General features: G+C 37.8%; 1 protein-coding gene and 1 long non-coding RNA gene across 7 annotated transcripts; one reads left to right on the forward strand and one right to left on the reverse strand.

Moving 5' to 3' along the window:
• Positions 1–1,290: 1,290 nt before the first annotated feature.
• LOC139811711 (uncharacterized) lies at positions 1,291–2,625 on the reverse strand. 5 transcript variants are annotated; one of them, XR_011731719.1, is made up of 4 exons: positions 2,535–2,552; positions 2,151–2,287; positions 1,639–1,884; positions 1,291–1,454 (listed from the first exon to the last, which is right to left on the reverse strand). It is a non-coding gene; the product is annotated as an uncharacterized lncRNA (long non-coding RNA). The 5 variants fall into 5 exon arrangements; XR_011731720.1 differs by having other exon boundaries at positions 1,292–1,454; positions 2,151–2,231; positions 2,535–2,625; XR_011731721.1 differs by having other exon boundaries at positions 1,292–1,454; positions 2,151–2,228; positions 2,535–2,620.
• Positions 2,626–4,427: 1,802 nt separating this feature from the next.
• LOC139811661 (E3 SUMO-protein ligase ZBED1-like) lies at positions 4,428–10,522 on the forward strand. 2 transcript variants are annotated; one of them, XR_011731695.1, is made up of 3 exons: positions 4,428–6,322; positions 9,434–9,999; positions 10,227–10,522. XR_011731695.1 is itself a non-coding variant. In XM_071775984.1 (3 exons), exons 1-3 carry the CDS (start codon positions 4,721–4,723, stop codon positions 10,467–10,469), a joined length of 2,235 nt encoding a protein of 744 aa, XP_071632085.1. In that variant the 5' UTR covers positions 4,428–4,720; the 3' UTR covers positions 10,470–10,522. The 2 variants fall into 2 exon arrangements, 1 of the variants encoding a protein (XP_071632085.1); XM_071775984.1 differs by having other exon boundaries at positions 4,428–6,146.
• Positions 10,523–10,908: the final 386 nt, after the last annotated feature.

Below are 10,908 nucleotides of genomic sequence, written 5' to 3' on the forward strand. Positions count from 1 at the left end.
AACCATGCTAAGGACCTGTGCAGAATTGTTGTCTTATAATTTTAAGATAATGTTTTATGCTTTAAATTTTTGTTTTCAATAACACAATACTGTCTCGTGTCTCAAATCTTACAAACATAGACACTTTTTACATATGCTTAAGGGGTCATGTACATACATATGTTTAAGGAGTCATGTCAATCATTTATCTTAAAGATAGGTGAAAATTACAAAAGTGAGGAAATTCACTTACTTTATACATGCAATAATGAAAAAAATTAAATAATAATATTAATTTTTAATTTGCAATTTTTCAAAATTAAATGCGGCTACACAATACAATCTAATTTGTTCTATCTTTTTTTACAACAATCGATTCCTTTTATTACTCTATATATTTATAAAAGATAATCCACTCAGAAAACACCATGTCCAAAATCGGGACATAAGACGTAAGTTCAAGGTGATCTTTACGAGACCTTGACAATACTTTTCAAGGTCATACTAACCTTACTGTGTAATGCGTTACTCAAAACCCTACAACTTTTGTATGAAACATTTTTCTCTACAAACAATATTTTTGCAGATAAAAATTTATAACGTTTTATTTTGTTTACCCTGTATAAAAACAAACTATATTTATGAATCATCACACTATTATATGCAGTAATTTTGTAGTATTTGTAGTTTTTACATTGTCCTCAAATCTGCCAATACATTTTGTATATACATCAGATTCCAGGACTGTACATCCAGATGTATATACAATTTATAAATTTTAGAAAACATTTAAGTCCTACGGCAGTTTCCAGGACAGTCCTGGAATCTATCGCATGAATATATAAGGGCACATTCCAGGACTGTACATCCAGATGTATATACAATTTATAAATTTTAGAAAACATTTAAGTCCTACGGCAGTTTCCAGGACAGTCCTGGAATCTATCACACGAATATATAAGGGCAGATTCCAGGACTGTACATCCAGATGTATATACAATTTATAAATTGTATATACATCTGGATGTACAGTCCTGGAATCTGCCCTTATATATTCATACGATAGATTCCAGGACTGTCCTGGAAACTGCCGTAGGACTTAATTGTTTTCCAGGACAGTCCTGGAAAATGCCAAATGTCCTGGAATATGCCAATAAAAAAACGAAAAAGTCCTGGAAACTGCCTCTGGACCTACTATATATATATATATATATATATATATATATATATATATATGATACACAATAAAAATAATTGAAAAGTAATTAGAGATGAATGCATTCGTATTGTTTTATTATTGATAAAAAACGATATAAACGTTTTGTAGGATTGTGCAAAGTTTTGCTTGCATAGCACAACCACAAGCGCAGAAATACTGACAGCCCCATCAAACGTACCAGCTTTAAATGGCAATCCTTGACCTATATCTCCCAAAATTAAGTCACCATCTAATTCTCTTTCATCAACAGCTACGTCTAAAAATAAAATAATGTATTAATATGATATTATGGCTACGGTCAACGTGACACTACAAATGCTTCGAAGCATTCCTCTTCTCTTTTCTTTCAATGAAGAAAGAAGGAGAAGAAGAACGCTCCAGAGCATTTGTATCACGTTGACCGTAGCCTATATATCAAGATATATATATATATCAACAACCTGTTCACCGTTCTCTGGATAGAATTGTAACACTGCTCTTGCGCTTCTTGACAGACATGCATACAACGTTGATAAGAAACGATATAAACGTTTTGTAGGATTGTGCAAAGTTTTGCTTGCATAGCACAACCACAAGCGCAGAAATACTGACAGCCCCATCAAACGTACCAGCTTTAAATGGCAATCCTTGACCTATATCTCCCAAAATTAAGTCACCATCTAATTCTCTTTCATCAACAGCTACGTCTAAAAATAAAATAATGTATTAATATGATATTATGGCTACGGTCAACGTGACACTACAAATGCTTCGAAGCATTCTTCTTCTCTTTTCTTTCAATGAAGAAAGAAGGAGAAGAAGAACGCTCCAGAGCATTTGTATCAGGTTGACCGTAGCCTATATATCAAGATATATATATATCTTTCAGCAACGTGCACAACTTCATTTGAGGTTATAATTGGGTACAACATTCATCGCACGATACTTTTATAATTGCAAATCGGAAACGTACCTCGAGTTCAGCTCTTCTGCGATCAACGAAGTCGGGATCGAACGTGTCAGTCGTCACTTTCTGCCAAGCGTAGAGAACCTTCTTTTCCGGCAGCGATGGTAACACAATGGGTGCGTTCAGCCGAATACTCCGCTAGCCTAGCAATCGTGAGCAGTCGCTCGTTTCCTCTCCTTTTAATCCATTGGGTCAAAGGAGAGGAAACGAGCGAAAACGAGCGACTGCTCACGGATTGCTAGGCTAGCGGAGTATCGGCTGAACGCACCCAATGTAGGGATACGAAATCTCCAGATAGCACGAAGCAATTCAATTCAGTATATCGCCGGCACGATTACGGTGTTACTGCCGTTTCGCGTACGCGCGTATGCGCGCGTTGTCGCACCTTACCTCGCGACGCGTAATAAAGAGTCACACGGTCGGTCTCGCTCCGCGCGTACTACCGTGTCTCTCGATCGATCGAGATAGGTTAACTGATCAGATGATGAACTGACTGACAGGATAGCGCTCTAAACGAACGCACTGTCTGCACTGCACTGCACTGCGATACTAACGCCGCTAGCCGCCAGTGTCGAAAAAGTGAAAGTGACGTTCTCTGTTTGTTACATGTATGTTATAAAGAGCGGTCGACGTAGACGACGACGACGACGACGACGTATCTTAATAAAAAATTTTCACATTTGGACTTTGCGTCGCAATATCTCCGCTCGTAGGGCACGTAGCAGAATATTATAAGAGAAACCCCCCCCCCTAATTGGACCCCAAGCTATCGATCAAGCCTACTTAGAACTTGATCCGTTCACTCGTTATCGAGAATCTCAACATCTCGAGTACTCGCAACCCGTCGCGTCGCGTAAAAGAGTCACGGTCGGTCTCGCTCCGCGTGTACTTGGCGCGAGACACTACCGTGTCTCTTGATCTTTAAGGACGTTCTCCGGTGGCAGTTGTGCTCAACTCAGACGCACGGAGTAATGATATGGTTGACAACTACTTCCGTGCGCAAAAGTCTGAAACTCGTCTAGCCGCGCAGTTTTACTCGATCTGGCAAATTTTTGTTCCGTTTCCATTTCTCCAATACCAATCATAAATGAGTACGTCCTACTTGTCTATTGAGCATTCTAAAAGTAAATAATAATGGATCATAAAGAAAAAAGATTAAATAACTTGATTTAAATAACGTTGCCCATAAGATCTTGACGTTCTCTACTTAACCTATATGTCGCAGCGGTAGCAACGTTGTCAAGTCTCGCAGTGATCTCTCCCTCTCCCTGCCTCCGAGCAGACGAAAATTATGTCCGATAGTGTTCTTTAGACGACTATTTCTCAAAAATAAATACCGCTTGCTATATCAAACTTTATTGTCATACGTTACTAATAATATGAGGCATCTTATACTATTTTTTCAAAAAAATTCTAAGAAAACTGTACTTATTATTCATTAAAATGTCCGTGTCGAGAGAGCTCAACATAGGGATCCTGTGTTAAAAATCGGAACTTTGAAGCTGAATATCTCAAATTTTAGTACCGAAAGGGGCATTGAATAAAACGCCTACGTATAAACGTGTCGAGAGAGCTCAACATAGGGATCCTGTGTTAAAAATCGGAACTTTGAAGCTGAATATCTCAAATTTTAGTACCGAAAGGGGCATTGAATAAAACGCCTACGTATAAAACGCGTTTAATTAAACATATACTGAAAGTTTAAGAAAATTTCTAAGAAAACGATTTTGCCGGTGAACGTCCTTAAGGAAACTAAATAAACGCGCATGTCTTTTTAATGAACATCGAACAAAATCAACTACGTGACCATTTTGGCAAGAAAGTTATTAATAATAAAATCAAAAGAAAATAAACATGTATTCTATATGTATTTTATCGTCAATCGACGAGCCGTCTTTCTTTACTTCGGCTCCCAAGCCTCGTCGTCGTCACTCTCGCTTTCCCTCGACGGTGACTGGAAGTCATCGGAGGGTTGATCAACCGGGCCGATCGGGAAATCGTATCCGACGAATTCCGCGATTGCGTCTATCAGTGGAGGAGGCGCGGGAGTTGTTATGGGAACCTGCAATGCCGACATTAACGGCGTGGGCGGCATGCTTGGGAGTTCGGTCTCCCGTGGTGCAGGTGCCGCTGCTGGGTTCCCCTGAGGCGGCTGCGCTTCCGCTACCGCTCGTCCCGTCTGTGCCGCGCGTGGTTCTGCAACGGGTAGTCTCTGCAACATTACTCGGTGTGACCGTTTGGTCAAGCGACGCGGCTGTTGGGAAGTGCCCGGTCGCAAGGTGTAATTTCCTATTCAACAATATAAATGCAACATAATACATGTGTTACATACATGTACATTACCTGTTGCATTGTGTTTTCTGGGTATCGTCTAAATCGTCTTAGCTTTTGTGTGTACTTGTGAATGAAAAAGTGGTTATGTGATTTGTATTATTTGTAAGCTTAGATAATTCCACTGCTGTTTTGTTCTTTTATTGACATATTGCTTCCTGTTTCCTGTGTGACAGATTGATTTAATTTTTCTGTACTATATATCATTTATTTCAGTATTTCAAAAGATAAAGATATAGAAAAAAATGGAATTTAACAATTCGGATATTTCGGATATTGACTCTCCTGAACCTCTTCTCAACAGTAATGAAGGAAATAATAATGAAGTCAATGAATCACAACAGCAAGCACAGCGGCATTACCAACAGAAAAAACGCAAGCCAAAATCAAAAGGTTGGAAAGATAAAGAAAACAAAAATAGAAATATATTAGAATATGTGGTAGAAACTGTAGAAAGTGTAGAAACTGATGTAACAAAACAAGCCAATACAAAAAATAATCAAAATAAGAATGTACATGAACATGAAAATGATGATGAAGAATATGAAGATAATAATCAAGGCAAAGATTTTGGTGTCAGTGTCGTATGGAATTTTTTCAAGAAGATAGATAAAAATTCTGCTCAATGTACAGCAAAAGAGTGTTTAAAAATTTTTTCAATTCCAATGAGCACTACCTCTACATTAAAGCGGCATCTTAAAATGCACCCTGAAGAAAACAAGAAAATGTTAGAGCTTGAAGAAGAGAGAAAAAAGCTCAAATTAAAAAGACAAGCAAGTAATAAAAATAACGTTTTAATACAGTCTTTTTTACCTAATATTTTTCAAAAGAATACTTCTTATTTAAAGACTTCCTCAAAAAAAATGAAGCTGGATGAAGCAGTGGGGAAAATGATTGCCTTAGATTTTCAACCTTATTCTATTGTTGAAGATCGCGGTTTTAGAGAACTTACTTACGAGCTTGACCCAAGATATACACTTCCTTCTCGCGGTAAAGTTGCAAGAAACATTGTGCCTAATTTGTATGAAAAAGTGAAAACTAGTATCAAAGAAATGATTGATAAAGATAAGTTAAATGTCGAATCATTATGTTTTATGACTGATCTATGGACATCACGAGCAGGGCATCATTATATTGCATTTAATTGCCAGTATATCAACAATGACTTCTTTCTTGTCAGCAAGACCTTAGGCTGTTACAATTTTCCAGCGCCTCATACAGCAAAAGCTATTTCAGATAAACTTGAAGACATGTTGTCAGAATGGAAAATGGATATTGAAATTCCATTATATACAGTTACTGATAACGCTGCTAACATAATTGCTGCGTTGTCCTCTTTAGATAATTTCAATCACTTGTTATGTGCTGATCATACTCTTCAACTATGTATAAGACATGCAAGAATTGGCTTAGAACTCGACAGGATATTAGAAAAATTACAGCGAATTGCAACAAGATATCATCGAAGTTCAAAAGCCTGCATGAGATTGGAATATTATCAACGCCTTTACAAATTACCTCTTCATGAGATGATTACAATGGTCAAAACACATTGGAATACAGAATATCTGTTACTGAACCGATCGGTAGAACAAGAGAAAGCAATTGTTGCAGAGCGATATGAGGCGGGCAAGGATAATCTAACTCATACTGAATGGAATTTAGTAAAAAGTAATTTCTTATTCTTTTCTATTTTGCTCCTTCTATAGTCATTATTGAGAAATTTTACTTTTTATTTGGTTTTTTAATAATTTTTAACAGTTTGTGATCGCATTTATTATTTTCTTTTTTTTTAAGTTCTCGGGTGAGGAGTGATAGGTGCCTTCAACCTTCAACCTAATCCTAAGGTTATGTAGTATTAGGTCAGCCTGGTGTGTATGTGCGAACGAGTGGGTGTGGGCGATGTGTGTGTGTGTGTGTGTGTGTGTGTGTGTGACGGGGAATAATGCGGCTTATTACTAAGTATAGGATAAGCTAGGATAAGTTTAGATTTTTAAAGCGATTAGAATTAAGTATAGAATAAGTATAGAATAAGTAATATCTACATTTGTAAAAGGTCTCTCTCTCTCTCTCTCTCTCTCTCTCTAGCAGCGCCAAGTTTTTTGACAAGAAAAATTTATGTATTTTAATAAAATATTTTTATTTTTTGTACTGTTACCTCTGTAATTCTTTGCGATGCGATTAAATCTTTTAAAATACATATATAAACTTTGTATTTAAATACCTTGTATTCCCTTGTTGGGTTTAAATATTTTAATAAAATATTTGTATTTTGTACTGTTACCTCTGTGTAATTCTTCATGATTCAATTTTTTATTCTAATCGAAGAAAAGCAGTAGTAATATTATACCTCGAAAAAACCTAAGTAACAAGTGGTAGACGTAATCTTTGTATCTCAAAAAATATATGTTCTCTGTAATTGGCGCTGTAATTTAAAAAGAGATATCATTTCTTTTTTGTAATTGTAATAATAGATCACTTGAAGCGCGACTCATTTTTTGATAAGGTAACGTAATTTTGTGATGTGTATCACTTGAGTAATGATTTTTTGGAAATAAAAATAATACTGCTTAGGTTTTTTCGAGGTATAATACTACTACTTTGTTTTTTTTTTTGAGGTGAAGATACTACTGTTTAGGTTTTTTCGAGATTTTTCAAGATACAAAGATTTCGTCTACCACTTGTTACTTAGATTTTTTTAAGGTATAATACTACCACTGTTTTTTTTTTTCGAGGTAACAACATATACACTACTATGCGTGTACTTGGCGCCTTTCTTTACCTTTTTTTTAAAAAAGGTAATTTTGTACAGATATCACGCCTTTTTGTAGTATTACGCATTGTATAAACAATATGTACAGGGTGTTATTTCGAGGTATAATACTACCACTTTGTTTTTTTCGAGGTAACAACATAATACATATATACTACTATGCGTGTACTTGGCGCATTTTTTTACCTTTTTTTTGAAAAAGGTAATTTTGTACGGATATCACGCCTTTTTGTAGTGTCATATAAGACGTCGGCGTTAGAAGTAGATAGAAAAAGAAGTATCTTAATAAAAAATTTTCACATTTGGACTTTGCGTCGCAATATCTCCGCTCGTAGGGCACGGAGCGGGATATTATAAGAGAAACCCCCCCCCCCTAATTGGACCTCAAGCTATCGATCAAGCCTACTTAGAACTTGATCCGTTCACTCGTTATTGAGATCTCAACATCTCGGGTACTCGCAACCCGTCGCGTCGCGTAAAAGAGTCACGGTCGGTCTCGCTCCGCGTGTACTTGGCGCGAGACACTACAGTGTCTCTTGATTCTGCCGCTAGGGAATTTTCAAGTCGATTCTTATGAATCAAGCTTGAATTCGATGTCTAGGTGTCCCAGGTTGCCGATGACGAGGTTCACATAGTGCGCTTCATAGTTTTCGGTATTCAGGTGTATTAATACCTTGAATTCGATGTCCACGTGTTCCAGGTTGCTGATGTCGGGTTCCAGATAGTGCGCTCTATAGTTTTTGGTGTCCAGGTATAATAATACGTTGAATTTGATGTCTAGGTGTCCCACGTTTTCGATGACGAGGTCCACATAGTGCGCTCCGTAGTTTTCGGTGTCTACGTGTATTAATACCTCGAATTCGATATCTACGTGTTCTACATTCAGATTTAAAGTTATTAATACACCTAGACACCAAAAACTACAAAGCGCACTATATGGACTTTGTCATCGGCAACCTGGGACACCTAGACATCGAATTCAAGGTATTAATACACGTAGACACCGAAAACTACGGAGCGCACTATGTGGACCTCGTCATCGAAAACGTGGGACACCTAGACATCGAATTCAACGTATTATTATACCTGGACACCGAAAACTATAGAGCGCACTATCTGGAACCCGACATCAGCAACCTGGAACACGTGGACATCGAATTCAAGGTATTAATACACCTGAATACCGAAAACTACGGAGCTCACTATCTAGACATTGTCATCGGCAACCTGGGACACCTAGACATCGCATTCAACGTATTATTACACCTGGACACCGAAAACTACGAAGCGCACTATGTGGACCTCGTCATCGCCAACCTGGGACACCTAGACATCGAATTCAACGTATTATTACACCTGGACACCGAAAACTATGAAGCGCACTATCTGGACCTCGTCATCGGCAACCTGGGATACCTAGACATCGAATTCAAGCTTGATTCATAAGAATCGACTTAAAAATTCCCTAGCGGCACTTTCTGCCAAGCGTAGAGAACCTTCTTTTCCGTTGACTCAATATATATTATATATTACCTAATTTACCTAAATAGAAATCTTCCTCCTGACCGATAAGTCTATCGACCTAATTTCGAAATACGCGCGCGATATCGAAACTGGCGATACCTGCGCCGCCAGCGTCGAAAAAGTGAAAGTGACGTTTCTCTGATAATCATAATAATATTGAGATGAGAACGGTCGACGTAGACGTATCTTAATAAAAAATTTTCACATTTGGACTTTGCGTCGCAATATCTCCGCTCGTAGGGCACGTAGCGGAATATTATGAGAGAAACCCCCCCCTAATTGGACCCCAAGCTATCGATCAAGCCTACTTAGAACTTGATCCGTTCACTCGTTATCGAGATCTCAACATCTCGGGTACTCGCAACCCGTCGCGTCGCGTAAAAGAGTCACGGTCGGTCTCGCTCCGCGTGTACTTGGCGCGAGACACTACCGTGTCTCTTGATATATAGCACAGAGTCTCTGTTCCTTGTTTGTGAAGTACTTATGCCCGGTTTCTTCTAACTCTTAGAAAGAGACGAAGAGTGAGTTTATCCTAAGGATAAAGTTATCCGACGATGAAGAAACCGGGCATTAGTCCTATTCGCTGAATTTCTTGTCCTCTATGATGGTCGCATTTATTTAAAACTGAAGGTTATAAAACTAAGAATTATTCTTTTTGCAGATGTGACAATTATTTTAAAGCCTATTGCTGATGTCACTGCTCCTCTCGGCAGTTCAAATTTACCAACAGCTTCAATGTTGCTTCCAGTTATTTATAGTATTGAAACTGAACTCAATAAGTTTATTGATGCTAAAACCCAAGATAGTGCTGACACTAGCATAATATTTGCTCGAAATCTGTTAAAAGAAGTTCAAAATCGTTTCAGAGCTTATAAAAATGATGATGTGTACATTCTTGCTATGGCAGTCGATCCCAGATATAGATTGGCAATATTAATAGATCCTGCAGAAGTTGAATCAGCTACCAAGAAGTTGAAGAAAGAGGTTCATAAAGCATACCACAAATCAGTTAAAACAAACACAAGTACTCAAATTGCTTCAGATCCTAAATTAAATCAACCGCAAGTATCAGGATGTCAACAGTCCATGATAACCGAAAGTAGTACTGAAACTACTTCAGTTTGCCAGTCCTCATCAAATTCTGTTTGGGATGCGGTTCGAGAGAGATCCACTATTTACAATTTACGCTGTGATTTTATGGATATGCAGGAGATTTTAGACATAGAGGTAAATCGATATGTTAGTTGCAATTTTAATTTAATAAAAAAGTAAGACAAAAGTTGAATTTATTAATTATAATGCTCTTTTATTTAAGTCATAGTTGAGTGTTTACCGTTATGACCGTTGCCATTTTGTTTAGTTTCTGGACTTAAGTCAAATAGATATAAAATTTCAATGATAACATTTTCAACTACGCATATGTTATTTAGCCCTTAGCTCTCATTTTATTCTAGGTTGATAGCTTTTTTCATACTAAAAATATTGATGTTTTTAATGATCCCACAAAGTGGTGGCGTGAGAATATCTCTACCTTTAGACACGTTGGGATTGTTGCACGGCATTATTTGGGGCTTGCGGCAACTGAAGTTTCGAGTGAAAGGCTTTTTTCACATGCAGGTGCAATAGTAACTAATCGTAGAAAAAATTTGACAACAGAGCATGTTGAGCAGTTGGTATTTCTTCATGACAATCTTTAATCTCTGATTCTAACTGTTTAGCTGGTTTAACATTCTTTTTTTTTACTTAAGATTGATATGTTACGTCAGGACCCCGGAATTTAGGTACATTGGTTCGACGGATAGCGAAGGAAAGGCTATCCGAGGGAGGGGGTAAAGGAAGACGTAACGAGATCTCTATGGTATCTCGGGTTCACGCTGGAAGGGCGCGTGCCTCGAGTCAAATGCACTTTTCGGGAAAACTCTAGTCGTGGGTCAACGTCCAGAAGGGACGCTATTACGCCTACTGAGAGTTTTCGTGCACTCGCGGTCCTGTTTTCGGTCAAGGATAATATCCTTATTACCGGGGATCGGACCTTGTGCGATTTAGAGAGGTAGCGAGGGGTGAGGTTGTGACCGGAACAACGATTGATGATGTTAAAAATGAATTTATAGCCACTTACTACTTGGGCTGAATTAT

This window comes from Temnothorax longispinosus, chromosome 4 (assembly GCF_030848805.1).
Source record: "Temnothorax longispinosus isolate EJ_2023e chromosome 4, Tlon_JGU_v1, whole genome shotgun sequence".
NCBI classification, from domain to species: domain Eukaryota; kingdom Metazoa; phylum Arthropoda; class Insecta; order Hymenoptera; family Formicidae; genus Temnothorax; species Temnothorax longispinosus.